General features: G+C 44.7%; 1 protein-coding gene across 1 annotated transcript in view; it reads right to left on the bottom strand.

The window, feature by feature from the left end:
• The window catches only part of ABCA12 (ATP binding cassette subfamily A member 12), a 113,862-nt gene that overhangs the window by 87,246 nt on the left and 1,877 nt on the right, over positions 1-24,739 (bottom strand). Inside the window, 1 exon segment of the mRNA XM_051624176.1 lies at positions 24,547-24,582. Coding sequence (XP_051480136.1) covers positions 24,547-24,582 — 36 coding nt within the window.

The raw sequence follows: 24,739 nt of genomic DNA on the forward strand, positions 1-24,739 counted from the left end.
AGTGTCCAGATTTTTATTTTAATTGACATTTCAATTCTACTGAATTGATATTTCAGCTCCACAAGGAAACAGAATTAAAGCAAGTGAGATTGCATGGTCAGAAGTACAGGTAGGGCTTAGGTTTGCATTTATTCTGAGTACAAAGAACTAAAAGAGACCCAAACTGTCTGCTTTTAACAAGGCTGTTACAATTACTCTTGAGAAATTAGAGGCAATTTAGTGGGATTCCTCTGCATCTCAGAAAAAGTCTCCTGTATGCTTAGCTCTAGCTACTCTAAGGGGCACAGCATTTCCACAGCACCTATGGAGGATCACAGGGAGTCAAATCAACCCAGCACCTCTTCAAACCTGAGCCAGGACTGGGCAGACAAGAACAGCCCTTGCAGAAGCATCTGGTGATAGAAGGCTCCATCCTCATATCACACCTTCCACAACCCTTTCTCTTCTGTCAGCATTTTCTGCAACTGTCAGTTTCCATTCAACCAAAAAGCTTGAAGACCATCACGTTTGCATGACTATCAAACAGACAGGTTGCAATACAAGTCCATGAACTGCAGCATGCTTCTTCTGAAATGGCAGGGCCATTGTGTTGAACCCAGCCTGGGACAAAAGTACTGAGCAGGCTTCACCTGGACACACAATTCCATTGAGGAACACTTGCCTCCCTGATTGCTGCTGCAGTTCAGATTGCTCTTTGGACCTTGCTGGCAATGGTTTATCTTTTAGAAAGAAGGACCATTTGGGGTGTTTGATTTGCAACGCACTGTACTGCACTGGAAATCTGTCCCACCTACATCTCTCACAGTCACATTTTTCTTTGTCCATCCTTTACAAATGGCTCTATGCAAGAGCACCCCTCATTGCCCCCCAGATCCCAGGTTCTCCTTGAAGGCTGGACACAGACTGTGGCATCTGCTCACATGGGAGCAGGTACAGAACTGCAGCCTTAACTCAGGTCTGCACATTTGGGTTTTTTTTCAGAGACCACTGTCCCAAGGAAACAACAGTGGCTTCCATGATACTCAGTCTAGCCTCTGAGCCCTCATGCATGACCTCCACTGCAAGACTTGCCTTCTCTTCCATGCCACTTCCTTCCATCCCTCTGCCTCCATCACCAGCCTTCAAAACATTTCCGGCTTAACATTATGACCTTGCTCTCCCTGCAGTGCCTCTCTTGCTCCTCAGCTCCTGTGGTTTCCAGGTCCCTCTCCTCTACTACTGCATTTTCACACTCACCGGCTGCCTCTTGACACTCAGCCAGTTCTTCCACAGCAGGATCCTCAGGTGCTGAGAGAGAGCAGCCATCCTCGGCTGACCCGGCCAAAACTGAACGCGCTGTGTCTTCTTCCTCCCCCTCAGGATTAGGAGGCAAAAGCAAAGGCTTCAACCCAAACGGGCATCCAGGCTCCAATATCCAAGCCCCTGCCTCTTCCCCACAGCATAGCTCTGAAAGCAGCTACTTCATCCACCTGTGGCTGCTGTACTCCCAGCGACTGTGGCTCTTGTCCTCCCAGCAATAGCTCCCAGCAAATGCAACAGGTTATTCCTCTCCAGGCAGGCAGGCAGACGCAGCACCTGCCTCCACTTGTGTTAATTACAATATCCCGCCTCTCCTGCCCGCTGGTTCTTCCCAGCCCCAACCGATAAAATGGATAGCATTCCAAAAAGATGCTTGTACAAAAGGTGATGCACGCCTCCTCCTCCCCATGATGAAACTGCCTGGCTGCCCACACGCCGCTGCTGCCGAGAGGTGTCATCAACAGCAGGGTTAGGCTGCTTGCCAGGCCAGCCCAGCTCCCCCCAGTCCACAGGGAACTGCTTGGGAAAAAGAAAGCATCCACAGCACGTGTCTTCCTGGCACGGCTGATTTGGAATGAGGGTTGGTAGGGTTTTGGAACACTCCTGAATGTCTCAACTAAACCTCAGTTTCCCAGCCAGGGAAATGAAAATGTTAACGTACACTAAAAATAAATAGTCACAGTGAGTGATTTAATTGTTCAGCTTCCTGCATCTTCCCTTTCCCCCAGGAGATCAGCACCAGGGGTTCTTACTGATTCAATGCATCACATCAAGTATACTGGGAATGGGATTGTAGGATCAGACCCACAAAGATCCCAGAGCACTTAGTGTAGCTTGAACACCGTTGTTATCCAATTGATCATTGAATTTTTCAAACTAGTGATAAGATAGATAGATATATATATATAAAAAGAGCTAGAGATGAAAGGAAATAAACTGCAGGTACAGAGGGAACCAATGACAGCAGAGAGGACTGCTCATTGCATCAAGGACTATAATAAATCTGAGTTCTGAAACCAGATATGGACTTGTCTGATGAGCTCTGGTGATCCATCAGATCTCTGGTCCCCTTCAGGAGAGCAGCACATTGACTCAGGTATCCCACCTGCTCACACTGAGATCATCCTCAAAGGACCTAGGCAAGCCATGGAGGACTTCACTGCTCTCAGCATATTTCATGAGATCAAAACCAATTATCTTATATGGCATTTCTTTCAGCAACAAACTAACTTTGTGCCTCAAAAATGAAAACTTTGAGTGAGTCCTTGCCAAACTTCACCCACAGGCAGAAGTGGAGGTGGCAGCTTTGCCATCCAGAACGATCTTGGAGCAGAGGATCTTTGATCTACGGGTTTTGAAAAGCATTGATTGAGATTAGGAGAGAGAGGTGATACTCAGTGAAGAGAAACAGCTTCTCTGGAATGGTTAAGAAATACCTCACAGGTGGGAATAGCCACAGAGATGGGGCAGTCCCTGCCCCACATACCTTCAGTCTAAATAGACTGGACATTCCAAGAGTGGGAGTGGAGCTGGAGCTACAATGAGCCTAAAAGGCTTCTCTGTTATAGTTCTGATCATGATGGGAAGAAACTCAAACATCTAACCTCCCAACTCTACATTCAATTTTTTCCTACCAAACATCCTTAGGAAAGACAGGGATCTTGCCTGGATCTGAGAGTCAAGAACAAGCTCTCCTCCTCAGGACACCGTTCTAGTTCAGCCACACATAGGAAGCACAGACTAATTCACTGCATTTGGCCCAAACACTATTTGCAAACTTGATTAATTTCCTCTCTGGGGCTGAAAAGAGGAATCCAAATATAGAGAATTCTGCTTTGAGGGGGTAAGAGAGAAAAAAAATGTATAATTCCACCATTCATTGCCCTGCCAAGGTCTTTTAAGGCAACTGCCTGATTGCTTCTTTTTGGTATTCTAACAGCTGTTTCAAAAGAACACTGTGATTTGGATAATAATTTTCTCAAGCAAATGCATATCCTTACTTCCTTTGTGAACTGAGTCAACAAACATTCCCCTTGGGAAGTACCCAAGGGGTAATTTGTTCAAGTTCACCACTGTAAAACCAGAATCACTCAATGTCACTTGGCTCTCAGAGCACCTTCACTCAATCCCCCAAACACCACACTGTTCCAGTTCAAGAACACAAGATGACAAGTTTATTAAGCCATTATACCTTTTTTGCTTCTTAATTCCTCTGCTGAACAACTCCTGCAGATGGCACAGGAGGTTCTCTGCAACTACATGGCCACTCTTGGACAAAGTGACAGAGCAGACAGTGACAATGCAAATATGCATAAAGGCAGGGAGGGAGAGGAGGGAAAGGCCAAATGCTTCCTTCTCCCAAGCCTCAACTGGTTTATTTCTCTAGGTGAAGAACTAGGGCTCATTTGGGCTGAGGGGCAAAACATGGGCTCAGATCACAGAGAAGAAAAACAGCACCTACTTCTGTGACCTTGAAGCTGACTGAGGAAACCCTCAGGAGAGCTCTGAAATGCCCATTTTCAAGAAATGACTGCTCACAAGTACAGCGGTTGCTGTGGCTCACAAAACCAGGCAGGGGCTGTAGCCTCCAGGGCAAAAAGACTCTCCTCATGGACCAAGAATTCACAAAACCAAAGACCTTCCCTTGGGCTGTTTTTTCAGGTAGAGGAGTTTTTACTTCAGTAAAAGTGAATGCAGTTGTGCTTCCCAGGGATGCCGAGTTGCCTCCATGAGACGTGAAAGCCTAGGGAAGTGATGCAAGACAGAATTGGTAAGAGAAGAGGATGAAGTTCATGAGCAAACCATCTGCAAGAGTGCTGGAAACATGCTTGCAGGAGGACATGCCCTTACGGGTCCTGCTGGATCAGGGCCAGCAGCTGCATGTGCCACAGGCAGCAGCAGCACTGTGCAATGCAAAAGAGAGATCCACGAGTAGGGAAACCTGTCCCATGGGACAACCACTGCTGCATGGTGCCACAGGTGGGGTGTGGGGGGCTCTCCACAGATCTAATGGCACTGGGAGGATGAGAAGTGGCCAGCCCTATGGTTCCAGTTTCACTAGTTGCTTGGTCAAAACAACAGGTCCACACACCACATTTAAGAGCACCATAAAACACAAACAGCTGCTTGCCCAGTAACACTCCTAGCTTGGCTTTTAAACACAGGGGTAGCTGGAGCAAATCTGACAGGGCACATTATTTACCCCCTTGAAGTCAGTGCCAGACAAGAAAGAAAAAAACCTACTCTGCTGTCTGCCAGGAGAACCCAAAACACTAATCTTGCAGTGACTGTGCATGCTGCAACCAACACACAGCAGAGACTTCCAGAGGCACAAATGGCAAACAGTGGTTAGGTGCCCTCAGGGGGAAAAATCCCATCAACAGTGAGTGAAGAAACACAACCAGATTGGCTGCCACACCAGAGAAGTACAAGCAAAGCAGAGTGAACTGAAGATCTGCAAGGGGAGCGACAGGGAAATGCTGTGAGTCATGAAGAGGCACAACACTGGATTGGGTACTTTCCTCTTACAGAGTCCGCAGTGTCTTTAGTTACTGCATTCAGCTCAGGAGCAAGTCCAGACTGGGCAGTAGATGGGCTTTCTTCATGGCTTGTGTAAGCTATTACTGATGAAATGTTTGACACACTTTACTTCAAGATCTCAGGGATGCTGTGCACAGACTTCAGCTGGGGTCTCTTATCTACAAACCCAGCCAGGCCCAGAGCTGCTGAGTGAGCAGCCCCACTCTCCTATCAGCAGGGCACCCATAGACCAGTGCTGAGCAGACCTACATCCTCCAAGGTAAGTGCACACATACATGTCCTGTTAGACAACAAGGTCAGCTGCACTAACAAAGCACTACAAAACACAAGGGCTACCATTTCTACCAGAACAGAGACACAGGTGCAGAACAGAGTAGGAAAAGCCTTCATGCAATGAGTACAATTAATTTTCAGCTCCGAGCACTTGGCTGCTCATTTCTGGGGAACAGCCCTCTGTCAAAGGGCAGGCCTTCAAACCAAGTCCAAATTTTAGGATGCTCTGAAACCTGAACGAGTAGGAATTAAAAGAAAATCCCATGCCCTCGCAGCACTGAGAAAGGTAAAAGTCCAAAGCCCACTTAAAACACTGCTGATTTTTGGTGCAAACACCTTTTCTGCTCAGAGCCCTTGGATACAAATTGCTTATTTCTACAGAGCAGCTTTGTTTCCTGGAACAAGCCCTCAAACCAAGCGTGAGTTTTGGGATATTCTAGCAGTAAAGCTGTTAAGCATCAGAATGAAAATGTCTGAGCTTCCTGTAAATGAATTAGAGGCACCACCAGCTGGAAATATTTGGGACAGGATTTTCAGAAGAGCTTGTAATTAAGTTTTTTTCATCTTATGTCAAAAACATCCTGCAGGAGCACATTTAGGGAAGGGTAGGGGAATACAACTTTTGGTTTTAAAGCCATGGTGCCTCTGTGCAGAAGTAGCCAGCCCTTTGCCCTACTCATTTGCTCCTAAGGTCACCTTCATCTGGTCCTAGCAAACCTACAGGTCCATGAATAACTTCCCACCATGCCCAGAAGCTGAAGGCTTTAGTTGTGAGGCTCCCACATGCAGCCTTGATACAGGTTGCTCATAGGCTTCGTGCTGCCCTTTTCCATCAGTTAGAAATTCATGAGATACCATTCACAGACAAGGCTGAATTATGAATAAAAGTTAGTCAGGAAAGAGCTGAAGGCACAAGCAATGGACAGTGAAAGGCAGCTACTCCTGTTATATCCTGGCAGTCACCAATAACCCCAGTTTACTCTCCCCTGGTACAGGAAAGGTTCATAAGCAGAGCCATGCACCCCTTCCATTCCACCCTCTTGCTCATCAAATAAGCCCAGCAATATAAAGCTCTTCAGAGTGTGCATCCAAGCTCATTACCTCAGGGTCCACCGTGCTCAGTTATGTGTGGAGCCTCCTTAATTAAATCCCTTTCTCATTCTCAGGGCCAGGGTCCAGCTTTCAATCTACACAAACCCACTGAATCCCAAGGTCTGCAGGTTGGAATTACCTGATGCAACAGCTGGCATGCCAGTTTCAATGCCAACTTTGCTCAAGAGCCTTGCTTTGTAAGTGAAAGAGGATGATATCTGCAAGTTTCATTAGTATGTCCTTTAACCCTTCCTCCAGATTATTAACAACATTAAGACCAGATCTAATGCTGAGGCTTGCAACAAGCAGTAGACAGCTACGAGCATCCAAATCCTCTGACATTCCTCATTTATCATTCTTTTGTGCACTCAGCTACTTTCCAATTTGCACAGCAATGCTCCTGTCCCTTCACATGAACCTGGACAGCTGACAGATGGACTAATTAGAGACCACACTATTTATGGTAAGACTGATAACAAGGTCAAATCAAGGTTACTGTGAAAAACAGTTTGACTTTGCAGACAACCCTTGGGTATTTCCAAGGCTGGGGACAGCCATACTTTCCAAATTAAAGCATCAGCAAAGCTGCCAAAAAAACCTCCAACAAACCAGCTTCCAAATTAAAAGGCCTAAAGACAGACTGCAAGGGCAAGGAAAGAGCAAAGACAAGATGCACTTGGTAGCAACAGTTGTATCATGAGTGTGCTGGTCTGTATGCAACAGAAACACACATTTTAGTAAGTTAAAAAATAACTACAGTCATCTACATACAATGGGAAGACAAACCCTCAGTCACGTGGATTTGGAAACCCAAGGTTTTTTTCTTTGCTCTATACTAAACACAAGGCTGGTTTCACAACTGGTTGACTTGAAGCAGCAGAAAGAAGTAACACCAGGAGCCAACACCCTGATTAGTACTGCAACATGAAGCCAGTACTGAAAAAGAAAGCTCATCTTCCTTTTTCTATATAAAAATGGGAACAACTAGCAAGTAAACTTATGTAGGGACAGCCATCCTTTCACAGAGCCTGAAACAGTGGGCTGAAAGACCCAAATATACTTCTGGGTCCAGTATTGATACTGAAAGTGACCAAACAGCTGTCTAACTTGCAGAATATGGGGCAAGTAATTCTTAGGAAAGTGTTTTATGATCTTGGCAAGAGAAAGTTATCGAAGAGCTTGTTATTTCAGGTCCAAGGACACCACTAAAAAATAAGGCCAATGAAATCCCACCAAAACAGAGGTAAAGCAAATGTTGAACTGGTACAGAGTTTATCACTTGCTAGTCAAAAGGCAACCAACTACACCAAAAAACTGCTCAGTTTTATAAAGATAAGCAAAGCCTTGTTTAGGTCTGAACAATATGGACTTTTCGGATAGAAAAGGCTGACTGTATCTGTTATCAAATACTAAAAAGTCCTTGGCCCAGCACATACCTTGATGGCAGACCACTTCAAAGCCCTAAGCAGCTTCAGCAAAAGCCCATGAGACTTGGCTGACACATGCTGAAGACCACAGGAGCCTAGCAAAATGGAAGACACCACTAAGCTGCTGGGATAAGAAAACTTAAAAGTACCAACAGAAAAAAAACTCACCATAAACTAAGGTTAATTAGCCACCTCCTTACTACTCCAGTTTGCTCAGATTTAGTAACTGAGTTGCAAGCAATGTTTTTTTCCCTCATAGCTAGGCCATTCAAACATGCTCTTCCCATGTGGATTTTCTGTTACCTAAACAAGCCCAGGATTTTCAACCCAGACACTTAAATTACTCTTTACCTTCTACCTGACTGCACACTTCTATGAACTTCTATCTCCAGGTCTGATAACAATCTGGCTGGATTCAACCAACAGGTTAGGAAGCTATAGGGAAGGATAGACAATCAACACCACAAACCTCAATTTCTAGAAGCAAACAATAATCTGAGAGAGTACTCTAAGGACACAGAGTCACTACACTCCTATTTAATAGGTTTCTAGGGTGTCTATCCATCACCACGTCACCTGGGTGTTATTACAAAATCAGCTAATTAAAACCACACCCTGAGATCTAAATGAGCAGAGGGAGTGCTGATGAGTAATGACAAGTTACACAAGGCCTGTCAGCCTCCTGTAGCTGGGAACTTGCTTGCTGTAGAGGAAAAATATGTGTTGTAATAATCTCATACAAGCACTGCAGTGATGGAGGAACACAGAGAGAAGCAGAGAAGGGCTTTCCACCTACAGACTGCTTCTGAAAACTCCTTAATTTACAGCAAAGAACCCTTCTCCTTCTTCAGGTCATTGATAGAAGAAGGCAGGGTTTGATTCTCTGACTTATACCATGGCAATCTTCACTGAATGGGCAAGGCAGGGTGGCTCATCCAGAGGCTCAATGATCACCCTGAGAGAGAGTGCTCACCCTCCTCTCCCTAATGATCAGCACCCCAGCACCCTTCTTGAGGGAAAACAGTGTGGTCCTTCATGAAGGCTTCTTATCTGATTCACTGAGCTGAAAGCACTTGCAGTACACAAGACAAGGGATTGTTACAAGGCACGCCCCAAGTTTCTGGCTCGTGTTTCAAAATCTTCCTGTGCCTGAGCACAAGGCACACTGCGCGTTCCTTGTGGAGCTGGGGAGCAGGTGTGGGGGAGCTGGGGGAGGCAGCAGCTCCCTGGGAGTTCATAGAATCATAGAATCAACTATTCAGGTTGGAAAAGCCCCTTGGGATCACCGAGTCCAAGCATCATCCCTACTCTACAAAGTTCTCCCCTAAAACACATCCGCCAACACCACATCCAAACGACCCTTAAACACATCCAGGGATGGTGACTCAACCACCTCCCTGGGCAGCCTGTTCCAGTGTCCAGTTGCTGTAAGATGTGCTGCCATGTACCTGGGCCTCAGATGCAGACCAGGAGTTTGCAATTACCCAGCTGCCTGCCATCAGTATGTCTCCAGAAGTGGTTGCATGGTGTGCCCTTATCTTGGGAGTTGCCCTTGATACACACAGAGCTCTTTCGCCATGATAGTGCCCATCCCTGGATGACCAGATGGGCAAGATCCCACTCTGGATTTGTATCTCAGAGAGTTGTTACTGCTGGATTTATCTAACATCATGCTGCAGTTTTCTTTTTCAAATAGAAATGACTGCAAGACAAAGTGTAGAGTTGATATTGTGACTTTGCCATCACATGGAAGCTTTTTTGGGTTTGGAACAGAGAAAGAGGAGAAGTTAAACTCAGGTACTGTTGGATGGACTTGCACCAAGAGCACCACAAGTTCAGCATCTTCTGGATAGCTGCAGATGGTCAATCACACCTCAAACAAGCCATGTTTGGTGGAAATATAGGGATCTACCAGGCAGGACCTCCTCAGCAGGGCAGACAGGTCCTGGTTGCACTGGTCGTACTATGTGTCCAGAGCCATTCATTGGGGACCTTTGGATACCTGGCAGACCAGGCAGATCCCCCTCACTATTAGCAAGGGTGTTTTGTGACTATATTCTGGGCTCCTTGGTGCAAAATTGAGGACCTCCCAAATGACTTGCTGGGTTTTGCAGCTACCAAGTTGCAGAACTGGGCTAGAACTGTAGTCTCCTCTGTAGTCTGGATGTCTGGAAATCTCAAACAAATTCTCTTGTTTGTTGCTTCTTGGTTTGCTTTTATCTTGCCCCAAAAAAATTTCTGTCTGGAAAACCTTTTAAATTATCCAAAAAACCCCAAACCCCAGACGTGTGTCCTTCTGGATGCCATTACAACTACCACAATAATAAATATGTTCTGCAAGAAATTTACTGCCATGAAATGCAGTTAGACCAGTGGTAAGAGGGCAGCACAGGGAAGACAATGGTGCCTGCCCATGAAGATGAGTACCTTTTGGCAGGAAGTTACAGTCTGCCTACAAAGGGCCCTGGAAAGCTTCATTATTTATGGATAGTATTATTTAGAGTCCAAGAGTCTGCCCTTTTCCTTCAGCTTGTTTCAACAGACATCAAAGGAGGATTCACCAGTGTCTTCCTCTCCGTTGCCAGAAGGTAGTAGTAATAATAGTAATTGGGGCTCCTTGCAGTCAAAATGCTCATAAAAACCATTCTCTAATTGCTTAATAATTAGACATTTCATGATGCACTGGAAGCAACATCCATTGCCTCCAAGAAAAGAGAAGTAGCATCAGACATCTGCGTGAAGAAAAAATGCCATGAAAGAGGACACTTTCTGGAGACACTAATCTACATAACCCCTTGAAAGGAGCTAGCTGATGCCTTCTTTTCCAAAACTAGCTTCAAGACAGACTACAATATACAGATATATAAAAAAGTATCTCACTAGAAATGGTGAACAATCCTCAGTGTCTGCCATTCTGATAATTCAAAGACAGCCATAGGGAATCCTGAGAGGAAACTGGACTGCGATATTTATCTGGGATATAACTTCTTCCTAGAAGTTAAACCAGAGGATAAATGTGGAGATAATAACCAGTGTCAATCAGATGACATAGCAAGACACTAACCTTCTCACCAGTGCAGGCTGTTCAACTTGTATGAAGAAACCTAGAGTGCACAAATAACATGTAATAGCAGAAATAATCAACCAACAGATCATTCATCTCTCATAGGAAAAATTTCTCCTCTCGGCACAAGAGCAGCAATATTGAGGGGACTCTGATATCTGGACAGTGGCTTGCATGGTAACTCCAGCTATTGTAGAACCAACATTTTGTCTCCTGCATTCACATTAAACAAGTTAGGCACAGATTAATTTGAAGGAAGGCTGGGCTAGCAATGAAATAAAAACACTGTGTTCCTACACCACTGGTATTTACAGAGACTCACTCAGTCCCTTCTATTAATGCCACTTTGATGCAATTTCTTACAAGTGGTCCAAATGGATGGTTTTTGCCAGTCAAGCCATATTAAATTCCATGGAAAAGTCTATGAAAATCTTAAATTAAAAAGTCCTTATCAAACACTGGTTAAACTGTGGTATTGGGAAGGGAGATTTTGAGAAAACTCTCTGGGGTGAGAGCATAGGTAGTTTCAGCAACATCTTTCCTTGAATATTGAAGAGTCCCTACAGTTCCCTTGATTTTTAGAGGCATGCACAGCTAGAGCTGCAGACCTTAAGAATTAAGTATTTTCAGTCCCCTGAAAATCAGGTAATGTGGGGGCCTCTGCCTTCACTTGGTAGTAAGGTAGCTTGGTAACACTATGTTCAGGTGCTTTCTCATGGTAGAGGGCATTACAGACCATTTCTGCAGCCAATTTAGGTGCACTGAGTCACTCTGCTACTACCCTGCTCCCTGCTGATAAAGGTAGACCCAAGATGGGACTCCCACCACGATCAGAAGCACAGATGTGACCTCTCCTTCAGCTCTGAGCTGAGCTGGAGGACTGCAAATGAAGCCATGGTGAGAGGCACGGTGTAGCAGCTATGGACACATTTCCACAGCTGAGGTTTTCCTTGGAGTGTGGGCAGGGCAAGCACATATACCTGCAAAATCCCCAGAAGAAACCATCTTAAAATTCATAGACCTTCAATATCCCAAAGCCTCACTTCTACAATCATTTATACACACTCTTATCTCCACAGACAACTTCAGTGTGAAACAGCTACCCACACACAGGAAGAAAAGCCTGTGACAGCATCCTTGCAGGGCTGGGGCTTCACATTCTGGGAGCCAGAAGCCTCTCCTTGATGGCAGGAAGGCACTTGGCATGCTGTGGATGCAATGCAAGGCATCACAGAAGTCAAACTTAAACATAAACATTACTTAGAGCTGCTCCATTATTCAGATCTCAGGAAAGCTGTGGAGTCAGGCATCTTGTCCTTTTTACCTGAGAAAATGTGAAAACCCTACACTGCCTTCTTCCTTTGCCCAGGACTGGAAGCTGAGGATTTGCTGTTGCAGGCATTGGTTTTCAGCCTTTTTTTTTTTTCCTTTTTCTTTATTTTTCTGGGGTGCACAAAAAGCATCACTTGCAGGTTTTTTTTCTCCACAGACAACAATCAACAGCTGTTAAAACCAATTCCAAATGCAGCCTGGATCAAGTTTCAAAAAACCCTCATGTTTTCTGTGCGTGTGTCCGTGTGTGTGTACGATTCAATTTACTGTGGCTACAGAACTGCATTTCTAGGGCTATATTTAATATTTTTTTTTCGTTTTTAATCTTCAAGGCAGTTATCTCTGACAGTGAGGGTGTCACAGGACATCACTTGCAGCAATTGCACAAATCAACCTCCAGCCCTTTGCCTTAACAAGCTGTGTGACCCAGTGAGCTTCAGCTTGACACTCCTTGCGTTTTATTGCTGGCTGGAAAGATTTGAGTCTCTTTCAGTGCCAGAGGTCTTTATTGCTAAAGAGCCCTGGCTGTTGAGTAATACATGAATTTAATGTGCTCATCCTGGAGGGCCTGCTTGGAAGGCAGTGGAAGTTCAACTTAAAACTGCAGTCAGCTCCTTTTTTTTTTTTTTTCTTTTTTGGCTCTTTTTCATTCTGTCTCTGAGTTTTCTCTTTGCTGTTGGTAAACTACTTCCTGAGCTGTTTCCCATTTTGTTAAGCCCTTCGTGAAGCAGACTGTCACCCCAGCCCTGCTCAGGCTCATGAAAGAGATGATCTAGAGGGAGGAGCAGTGGCAAGTCTCATAAAAGCAGCATCCTACTTGTGCTGCTCTGACAAGACATGAAATAGTCTCATTCTTCCTGACCATCTTATTAATAATCAAAACCCATCCACAGAACAAAGCACTGCTGGTAACACTTCAGCTGTCTGGTTGGCAAGATGCATGTGGGGAGGATATGGAAGAATCTTAAGAAGAAGAGCACCAAAGCCCATGTGGGACTGCTTCATACCTGGAAGAGGTCAAGGAAGGTTTCTGGGGGCCAGACTTTGGAGAGGGAATAGAAATCAGGCTTTTGAATATTCTGCATCAAAGCTCTCCTGAACGTACCACTGTTGCCTCTGGTACTTTTTGCTGAGAAACAAAAAGCTTCTGTGACAGGTACCAGCAGTTACAAGAGTGGAGCTATGTTACTACTGGGGAAAAAGTTCTAAGCCTGTAAATGTGTACCTGAATTTTTAAACAAGTCCTTTTGGGGCTTTTCAGAGAGCTTTTCAGAAAGCACTCTACACTGCCAGTTTACTGGGAGCAAATCCTGTGTTTTATTCTGAAAGAACACTGGCAGTTTGGCACTTTCAGGTATTTCATTTTTTCTCTAATGTTCCTGGTGCCAGGATCTGGCATCCAAGTGAGAGTACTGTCACTCCTTAAAGCAAAGGATCCATTTTCAGCCCTCACAACTGCCAGAAATGCTGAAAAACATAAACTCTAGAAAGACCTGGACATCAGAAAGACCACATAATGCAAAGATGTCACAGTTTTTTAATGGCTTGGAGTAGCAAAACTGGACCTGTGGCTGTCCCTGTGCCTGTTGCATATGAGAAATTTGATCCTAGGAGTTGTGCTCCCATGATCAGTCAAGAGAAGCACACTAAGTAGCTATTTATCCAGTTAATGCTCCAGATTTGACCACAGAATATTGCAATAAGCTGCTCTCAAAACAAGTTACACATTCAGTATTATCTGCAGAAATAATAACAACCAGACATTTGGCCTCCTCAGAGAAAACTGTTATTTTCTAATGGGCTGTTCACGGCAACCCCAAATAGACAAAATTAACCTAATAAGGTGTTAATTCTGCATCATGTACAGCTTGTGCAGGTGTCAGGCCAGAAGGCAAGACCACACCTGACCTTTTAATAGACATATTTTTCTAACAGCCACCTTCTATCGGGCTGTGTTGTAAAGCAGCTTAGCTTTTACCCTGGTGGCTGATCAAAATACCCTTCCTCTCCTCTAGCACTGAGTGTCCTGCTCTGTTAATGCTCCACAATTCTTATCACATGTATTAAGTGCTGTTCACAGCAGAAGGAGCACTGTGTCTTCTGGGGCCTCTCAGAACATCTCTAGTGCAGGCAGAGGCAACCAGAAAGGAAATAAAAAAGAAGACATCAAGCACAGAAGAACTGGCCTACTGCTGCAAGGTGATGATAGGAGATGGCTACCTCTGGCAGGCCAGCTTATGCTGGGATGTCCCCTCAGTTATTGAGGTGAGCCTGCTCTACGTCAAAGCCCATGGATCAATGTGAAAATGAGACATTCCCCAGGTCAGTGTCCTGCCTCTCGTACACTGACACAAACAACGTCAGCTGTTAAAATGTCACTGCCTGTCCTGTCCCTGCACTCCAAGTGACCACCCCTAACAAGGAAGAGCAGAAGCAGCTGTGCCTCCATGCCAGTGCCTGTGGCACCCACCTCTGCTAGCAGCCCATACACACCAGCCTGCCTGCAAATCATGAGCCAAGGCCACTGGGCTGGTGGGTCCTGTCAGCAGCGGCAGTCTGATCTGCCAGGGCTTCAGTGGTGCCATCAGTTAGAAGCAGTGAGTTCACCTTGTAGCCATATGTCTCAAGACCCTTAAAGCTAATCTCAATGGGAAAAAGGGTTCACAGCCAGACAGGGGCAAACCAGTCACCTATGAAAGAAGTATCATCATACTGCATCAGACACTGACTCCTGAGTCACTGCAGCAAAGCATGAAGCTGTACCCTACTACCCAGCAACTACCCAACAGCCCTGAAATTATCAGGGCCCATTCTCAGCTACCATGAGTGCTTTGAGAACTTCCTTTTTTATGGCTCTGATGTGCAGCTCAAAGCACCTTCCTTCCTGTGGGGGAAGAGACAGATGTCTTAAACTCAGGGGAAAACCAGTGCCACGAGGTGCTCCCACTACCAGTTTTGAGCCCCACAGGCTCCTGCATCCCCTTTCTGGGGTCTTTCCTGTCCCTCCGTGTCTGCCTTTACATCAGCTACTCTGCAAGGTGAGGAGGACACAGCCAACTAATTCCTAAGTCCTGCTAACCAACACAGACATGTACTGCAAAGAGCAGAGAAGAGTCACCCTTGGATTTGCTGACATTTCATTTCTATGTCCCTGAGAAGCCAGGAACTGCATAAGAAGGGAAAACAGAGAAGATTATGAGATTCTTCATCCCATTTTCTGAAGAGACTGAATCAACCTACAGATCACTGCCCCTGTGCTGTGGCTGAGGGAAACTCTCTTTTCACTTGCAGGAGAATTAATGGAAGAGAAGTATGAACATGACGACTGTTTTTGTTTTACAATCAACATCAGGCACAGACAGTGCAGCTGTGCCAAGTCCAGACCAGCAGGGCTCTCAGCTGCAGGTATATACTCTGCAGGTATTTAAGAGTCCCTAACAGAGTGAATATCCCAGGCTCTCCATAGGAATGCTGGCTGATACAGTCAGCCCTTCAGACAAACCCCAGGCTGTTGCACAGCTGTCACTGCAGACCCAAAGGGTGCCCTTTGACAGTGTCACAGGGGAAACACAGACAAAGGGTTCTCAAGGTCTACCTGTGGCACATGAGGACCAGCTCACACAGGCTGGGGGATTTTTGAATATGGAAGGTCCTCTTCTTTGGGGTACAGATTCCTCTCACTCGAATGATCATCGATGATCATTTGTTCCATTAATTCAGAGACAGAAATCAGCTACGCTGCATTCACGCTCTTTCATTGTCCAGCTGGAGAAATCAATGCTTTTATTGAATTAGCCAATTGCCACAGCAAGCTGTCTTTGGTTTCTAGGGCTCCCATGAATCAACAGGAATATGTCCTCTAAGTGGAGCAAAGTCAGACCCCAAAAATCAATTCCTCCCCTGCCTCACCAACTGCCCTCAGCCCAGAAATCCACCCCTGCCTCCCCAATTCTCAACTCTCTCTCTTAGTACCTTCTGTTTTCCTGCTTTATCAGCTGTTTATGTGCCATAGGCAAGATCTGCTGCTGTTGTCTCCATATTATCTTAGGGGCCAGGCTCTAGGCCAGAAATATCTTCCCCTACACAGGCCTGCATCATAACTCCCAGTACGTCTCCAGGATTCCTTTCCCTGTGCTGAAGCCAAGAAGTAATCAAAGTGCTGGTCAAAATACTTGGGGTTGTTTGTTGTTTTTTTTCCCCACAAAGGTAATTTTGTTTGTTGTTGTTTTCCAGCCTTCCCATGAAATTGGCTTTTTATCAGCACAGCTGGCTGGGAAGCATGACTCATGCATAAATTACCACTTTTACTGCATTCCATCCCTTTGTCAGCCCTTCTGCTGTCAGCTAAGTGGGACAGGACCATTATTCTTCAGTGTTGAGCAAACACTCTACCCATAATGGGCGAGACTGTCAATAAATGAAAGTAAGACCTGACATCCAATGAAAGCTGACTTTTGTGAAACCATCTGAGCTCTGCAGGCTTTTAATCAGGTGTGCTGCCCTGTTACATGGCACTTACAATGGCTCTGCCTTACTTCCCTAGTGTTAGACAGGACCACAGGGGGATGGCAATGGAAATCAGGCCTTTAGCTCTTTTACTTGTGTCTCACTTCAGCTGATTAAGAACAATCTGTACCTGACAGGCTGAGAAGCACCACGTAACCTGTGACATCAGATGATGAATAGCCCAGCATTTATTGCCTTAATCAGAATTTCTTCCTGGGAAATTGGTGGAAGTGATAGAAATTAATGCTAAGGATGCAGGAGGTGCCAAGGTGGGAAAATGATGGGGAAAATTTCAACAGACAAGTCGGCCCATCATTAGTGAGTGCAGAAGTTCATAAAAATCCTGTGCAAACAGCTTTTGATCATGTTGTAGAGAAAAGGACAAGGGGAAAAGACAAGGATTGCAAAGACAACTAAGAGCTAATCTGACCACAACTGAAAATCAGGGGGAAACATTAAAGCAAGCTCAGAGGCCTGCAATATTCCAGCTACCTTTGGGAAGTAAAAGAAATGAGTAACAAGATGGAAATAAAACTGGTGCATTGCATGAGATGACTCAAACTGGGGCATCAAACTAGTATGAGTAACATAATGTGGTATTATTTGTAGGATAAATAGCAGTGTGTTAACAGTGTCAACAAGGAGAGGCTTTTGGATGCACATGTGTTTGAAATGGATATTGTTTGTGTAGTATTGCTTACCCCAAACACTCAAAGCTTTCAAGATAGGCTTGGAAACTCTGAAACTGGCTTGAAAATCGACATGTTTATAAAAACACTCCATATATTCTGAATGTTTGTCTTCTAGTTTTCAACCCTCCTGTAACTTTCAGTTGCAACTTTCAGTTTTCTGCAGTAACTCAACCAGAGCTTCATTTTCTTGAAAAAAAACAACAAACAACCAAACCACCAAGTCTCATCATCCTCAGAAAAAAAAAACAATCCACTAATTATTGCAGTATCTGCAGAGAAATCCTGAGATCAGCAAAAGCCACCTGCAAACCAAGTGAGTCTTTGGACAGAGGAGGAGATACTGATGGCGGTGAAGAAGTGAAATCAGAAGATGGAAAAGGACTGGAAGGAATTAATCTCGTGGTGGCTGGTTCAGATGAGCACAGATCAGTAGCTTTGAGGACCCTCATTATGCAGGGTCCTTTTTGCCCAGTCACAAGAACTTGGAATGCTAGGTTGGCCTGTGGGGAATAAAACCAGTATTTTGTTGAGCATCTTTCAAGATGAGCTGATTTCAGAGGGAAATCCAACTATAGCTACTAGAGATGGGGTGAATCCAGCAAAAGCCAGGCACAGGGTCTCTGAAGCCCTCTTTCCATATGGGATGATGCTAATGATGTAGTAAAATTAGGGACAGGGGATCAATAAAGGAGGATATTGGTAGAGATACATCAAAACTGACCAAACAAGACAGGCTGTGAAGAATTAACTGTCCTTTCTCCCCAGACTGTAGCACTAGACATTGACCTGAGTCACTAATGCTAGACCTGAGCCTAATGGTAATCCAGGAGTAAAAAATATTTCATGTGTTTAAACAGATGGATTCTTCACTCCTAGTCTCAGTGTGCTTCTTGCTATGGTTTATGGCATCAGTGGGATTTAGTGCTGCCCAACACTGAGATATCAGCCCCTTGCAGGAGTTAATTTATAAAGCAAGAACTCCCCGTGTTCTGTTTAAAGGATTTTGATTAAACTGCCTGAAGAATCTTAGACTCATAGAATGGCAGGTTGGAAGGGACCTCAAGGATCATCTTCCAACCTTTCTAGGTACTACTGCAGTTAGGAGAAATTGGAGAAATTGTTCTTCCTCCATGTGCTTGTTACAATGCTGGTGTGTGTTTGTTGGGCAGCTGCATGTTGCACATTGTCAGCAAAATTTTGTTTTGGGAATTCTGTCCCCAGCATGTCCCCATTCTTTTCAACTACATTAAATTAGTCAATAAAACATACAAGCTGAAGTGTTAGCCTGTCCTTATTAGCCACCCAAGTCTTAAAAGACAATGGAATGAGGCCATAATTATGTGATTAATGATATTATCATTAATTAAAAACCACGGCTGGAGAAAACATTAGTTAGGTAAGCTGAAGAACATGGTTGAAAGTCTGTAGTTGTGCTGTGCAGGAAGTCCCATTAAGTTCCCTCTAGCTCTGCTGCCTTGGCCTGAATCCCAGGCTGTTTTTACCACTGAATTCTTCTGGGGCCAAAATTGTCACCCCTGTGCACTTGCTCATTTAGCCCAGGAAAAACAGCTCTGCCTGGTGGGTGCCACTCCAGGCACGACTGAGGACTGACATGTAACACTGCCTGTGATCTGAGCCAGGACAAAACAAAACCTAATGGTAAGGGCTGTTCTCCAAGAGCCCTGTTTTCTCTTCTGTCCCCTTGCTTGTTCCTCCTTGCCACTGGAATTCTGAGTGCCCACAAAATTTCATCTACAATGTGGATACACAGAGGGTTAAAATCTGACAGAAATCAGGTGCTGGGAAGGCAAAGACTAATTCACTTTGAAAAACACAATAACAAATACTCTTTCAAGGAGCATTATAATGCTTCTCCCCCTCCCCACCAACTCTCCACATATGGCAAGCATGCTTGATAACTCCAGTGGTTCCAGAACAAGAGCCACAGAGCTGAGATGGCCAGAGAGTCACAGTTTTGATACATGTGATGTACAGAGACAGCTGAAAGCCAGTGCAGAGGAAAGGTGCTCTGCTGCAAAGCCAGTGCTAATCCTGCTCTTGCCTCAGAAGGATCAGACCCAGCCACCTTCTTTGCTGCTGATCTGCAGGAACCAGCAAGCAACTCAGGATGCAGCTTGCACACTGGCAGGAACCTCAAGCATCATGACTGCAGCTCCAGGGTAATTAGTATCCACCTCAGCTCTGCCTAATGAGGGGGGGTATTTGTCATCCCCATCCTGAAAGCTCCCTGCCTCTTACAGCTGGATTTGCCACATCCACAGAGACAATAGTCTATGTCTGTGATTAATGTAACTCAGTTCTGCCCGGGGCTTTTCATCAATGGGTTTCAACAGGGAAACACAAACATTCCTCAATTCATTTGCACAGGATTATCATGCAGGAAGCAGAACTTGCATTTCCCAAGTCCAGAGCTGGGCAAAGCCTGCTCAAAAGTTTTCCTGGGGACCCTGGTTAATGGAATAGAAGCTACGTGACTAAATCCTATTTTTCTGCAAAATTACGTTGTTTATTTGAGAGCCTGGAAATGTTCATTTTAAGGCCTCTTGATCAATTTCAAGTACTTGGTTTTCAATGAAAAGCTGAAAAGCTTGGCTGTGATTGAGGTGAAAAATAAGGTTTGGTTTGATGATGATTGGTTGTTGTTTGTTTTTCTGGGGGAAGTTCCCTTTTCTAGTCATTCCTAGCCAAAAACTTCAGTGAGATGATTTTGAAAAGTCAGAACTTGTCCTATAGTGACTGGAGTCTCTGAGCAAGGAAGGTCAGAACAGGAAGAAGCAGCCACAAGTGAGTATGAATGCAGGGCATACAGGATAACAGCCTTTCAGACAGCACAGGAATCTCCTGGGGAATCCAAGTTTTGAACACAGAGAAGAAACAACTTTTTTTTTTTTCAGCCTCCACAATTCTTCTTTAAAAAGTTATCCATGTTTCTAAGTCAAAAATAATACAGTGACCTGGTCCAGTTTCTTGAGAGGAAAAAAAAAACAACCAAGAGTTAGTGGTCTATGAATAAATGTTTCACTCTTTCTTTCCTTTTTTTTTTTTTGTTGTTAAAATTGGACCATGTGTAAAATATGAAAATTGATTATCTGCTGTAACCAGGAACATCTTTTCTTAGAATAAAAACATCTGCCAGCTAGAGACTGCTCCAAGCCTTCACTGGCTGTGGCACAGGCTGCTGTATGATGCTGGACATGTCTCTTCATGCAACTCTGTCTCTTTTTCCATCCTCCTATTTAGCCCTGATTCAGATCACAAGGTCTTGCAGCAAGACCCATTTTTATCCTACATCTGAGGTCTCTGGGGTCTGGAGCACCATTAGCTCCAAAGTAACACACAAATAACCACCTATGACTGTCTTTCCAGGAGAGCCTCTTTTGCTCTCCTTGGCAAGCTGCTGGTTTTTTCAGGCATGCTGCAAAATGGCAGCTCTGTCCACATCTGCTGTCAGGTCCCCTCTGAGCCTGTTACCAGCCTGACAGGGCTTCCTGGTCCCTGGTGATCTGGCGATGAACACAAGCTCACAGCACTACCCTTCCCTGTCAGCCAGCTCCTGGGTATTAGCCAGAAAGATGAGCAGAAATTTTGATGGAAGTGAGTGATGGGGTTTGTGCCTAAACCCTTCAAAGCCAACACAGGCTAGTCTTCTGCTCGGGGAAGTTACTTTTTCCTCCCTGACTCCAGAGCCTCACTCTCTAAAGTCTTCCAGGGACTTTGTGAACCAAAGATGACTGAGGCTGGCTCTATAAAATGCCTGTGTTCCTCCTTCATCTGCTGCAGGCTCTCTGGCCAGGCTTCAGTGATTTCCAGATGATTCTTGAGACTTTACAGTCAGCCTTGTCTCTATTTGCATTGTGCACTCAGAACTCCTTGATGATAGCTCTTGCTTTGCTTTTGCTTTGCTTTTTGCTGTAGATCCTCCATACTCTACAACAGATGATGCCTGGTGGACAGTAAAACTGTGTCACCTCTCCCTCCAGGCTCTTGCTGGGAGACGTGAGAACAACCCCACCCAGGGAGCATTTCATCATCTCCCAGATCCTGTCGGAGCAACTTCCAAATATCTGGGAAACCACAATGAATTAACATGCAAATTGAATCCTAAGTCAAGATTTGTGTCACTGTCATTTTTATGTATTAGGCTGTAGATCATGAAAGGAATTTCACTGTAGCTGGCTAATTGAGTGAACAGGAGGGCAGCAGACAAGGGCTAGGGTCTGGGAGCCTGGGTTCAAGGCAGAAAATTCTTGTGTGATGATGGGCAAGTTTGTGAGGGGTGGTTTTGAAATGCACAGAGGACAGTAGAAGGTCACTAACAGGACCTTAAGATGGACTCCTGCCCTTGTTGAAGTACAGCACAGATTTCCACTTCCCCTTGGCATACAGAGCAATACACTAAAACAAGGGGACTGTGAGATGAGTTAAATAAGAGGCTTGAGAACAAAGCTGTGTACAGGCTGGTGTCTTCCACAAGGTCTTTCACAGCACATGGCTGTGAACCCAGTGCACCCAAGCAGCTACGGCTGGCTTTGCAGCACACTTCAGCCTCAGCTGGGGAAATGGGAGCCAAAAGGTGGGGAAACAAGCCAGAGTCCCTTTTTAAAAAAACAAAAGGGCCATCCATGTCTTACATCGTCATTTTTGATGGTTCCACTCCGATGCCAGAAGAAAATCATCCCCATTTCAACTGCCCTAGCGCGCTCTAGTGGGAGCCCGTTCCCTGCACAGCCCGGCAGCTCTCCCAGCAGCAGCCTCCTCTCCCAAGGACACGAAGTTATCCAGTGTTGGGAGAGAAGGGAGACCACAACAGAACCACCTCCACTGGGAAAAAAAAGGCATTGATTCCAATTGTCAAATCGGAGAAAAGGAAATAAACCCAGCCTGGTATTGTTTGAGAATACTGTCATTTCTTTGCAACTACAAGAAAACTAAAACACCCCAAACATTTTTCTCTCTTTTCTTTTCAATGGGAGTTCTTCCTTTCACATGAATGGCTCAAGAAGGCACCTTAAGAAACTCAAAGTGGATGAGACTTATCTTGGTTTTTGTTTTTGTTTTGGTTTTTTTTTTGTGGGGTTTTTTGTTTGTTTTTTTTTTTTGTTTGTTTTTACTGCAAAAACCCATATTTGCAATTCCAGACATACCTGTTCATTCACACCCTTCAACTATCATCTTCCTCCCATACCTGCACCTGATACTTTGGCATCATAAAACCACTGCTGCCTCCACCTTGCTCAGCTGAGGCTGCTCTGAGGACACACAGCCTGTCTGTGGGACACCTCTTTGCCTCTTTGCTTACACAGGCTGCTTCCTCATCCACCAATATACGGTTTCATGCTCTGGGATTCACTGTCTCACTGCACAGTGGTTTCAGAGTAAGCACCAACTTTCCAACAGGAGAAACTACTTCTTACCCTTTTATTATTCTTCTTCTTCCATGCTTGGACAAGAACAAGCCTTTGTGAGGAAAGGAATGGGACCATTCAGAAAGTAGATTGTGCTTTGGTTTATGCACCTTTGAGTCTCATTCATAATCCAGAGCATTACTGGAACAACTCAGGTTGAAATCTCCAATATTTATTCTATTACAAGGAAATTGTTTCTTTCACAGGAAAAGCATCAGACAGTGATATCAAAGGTTTGGGAAAACTGACCACTTGGTGCTTGAACAGGGGACATAACCTTCAAATCCCAGGTCAAGTTGTACACACAAAGCTCTTTGATGTCTCTGAACCTCAACTAACAGACTAGTCATCATCTCTGCAGCTGCATGGGACCCTGATCACAGAGTCACAAGGACAGCTGGCAGACAGCACACCAGTCCCACATATGTGATTTAAATAGGACCTCCAAGGTACACAGTAAAGCAAAAGCTGCCCTAAGCTGCTAAGATTTGAAATAGAAACTCAAGGTGCATCAGAGCTCTGAAGTCTCTCAGTTATTTTGGAGCACTCCTGGCTAGCCTGTCTGTCAGCTTAGCTGCTGAAGTTACCCCAGACACTTGGTAACTGGTGGCAAGTGGCGTGGGCAGTGTGACACAGCTTTCAAGCAAGGTTCAACAGAGCAATACTTAGCAGCTCTTCTTCTCACAGAATACACCAAAAAGACATCACCCTATAGTTCTCCTGAACAGTTCAAGCAAAAATCAGATAAACCACAAGACCAAATACAGCACCATCAACTGAGAAATAGCCTGTATTAAATTCCACTGTTGTGCAATATTTGAGACAGAGCATTGGTAGCCTCCTTGGGCACATACTTTTATGAGTACTCAATTTTGCAGTAAGTAATCCCACAGTACTTAGCACAGGAGTATATAAAAGTGCTTGCAAGAGTGTGGCCTCTAAGAGTGGAAAAACTGAGTCCCAGTGTCTGGCAAAGAGCATCCTCAAGGGAGATACCAGATACCAGAACAAGACAGACTATAGCAGTGCCCCCTGTGAATGTGGCATCCTCCTTGCTTCCCATTTAAAGAACTGCCTATAAAGACACCAGGTAGGACAGAGATGCATTTACTAGTCTTACATCATGCTAAATACCACCATGATGAGACAGTGCAGCCCCTGCTTGAAGGCAGCTCAGAAAGACCATAAGATGGCATTCCAGGGTTTGTTTGTATGTGAATAGGGTGTGGGAAAGGATATGAATGAAAGCAGGACCTGGATAAGGAAAAAAACTTTGATATAATGAAGAATTTCAAAGTTGAAGATTGTTTTTATACAGGCAGAGGTGCCCACAGCATCATGCTTTCTCAGAGCAGGCAATGAGACACATCTACTGAGGTAGGGCAGATCCAGATCAGGCCACTCACCACTGATGACACTTCATTTCTGAAGCCAGGGTTGCCTCAAACCAGGGCAAACAGGGACTTCCACTTTGTTTTCCTGCTTTTCGGTTGCGTCTCCCTTGGTCTGTGGAGAGGCCAAGCCTGTGGGCTTCCTACCCTAAAAAATTATCACAAGGCCAAGTTAACCTGTTTTCTCTACACTCTTCTAGGTTTGCTACATGGACAAACAATACAGAAGAGGCTTACAGCAGGGACTCTCAGCCAAGCTAAAAAGCATTGCTATTACTCCCTGCAATCTCAGGAGAAGCCCGTCTAGGGTATTGTCTTTACAACAAGAAAACCAAAAATGCCATCCCTTTTGTATGTCTCTATTCATCTTCATCCTCTCTTTACAACTCATCATTAATGGAACAGAGTACATTGCTAATTAAGCCTGATTTTTCTTTCTTGGATCTAGGCCCTGGTAGGATTTAGAAATAACCTTCATTTGGTATTTGTAATACTAGTATTTACCTCTTCCCATGATTTCCAAAATGATGTTACTGAATTCTTGGCTCAAGGTGAACTTCTGCAATGGTTTAAAACACCTGCACCTATTAAATAAATGATGGGACATGAGCAGAGCACAGGATATTTGAATATCCTCTAAACATTACCAAAAAAATCCCGTTAATAAGTTAAGCTTTATAAAGCAAAACTGAACCTT

The sequence above is a fragment of the Apus apus genome, chromosome 6 (genome assembly GCF_020740795.1).
Source record: "Apus apus isolate bApuApu2 chromosome 6, bApuApu2.pri.cur, whole genome shotgun sequence".
NCBI lineage: Eukaryota > Metazoa > Chordata > Aves > Apodiformes > Apodidae > Apus > Apus apus.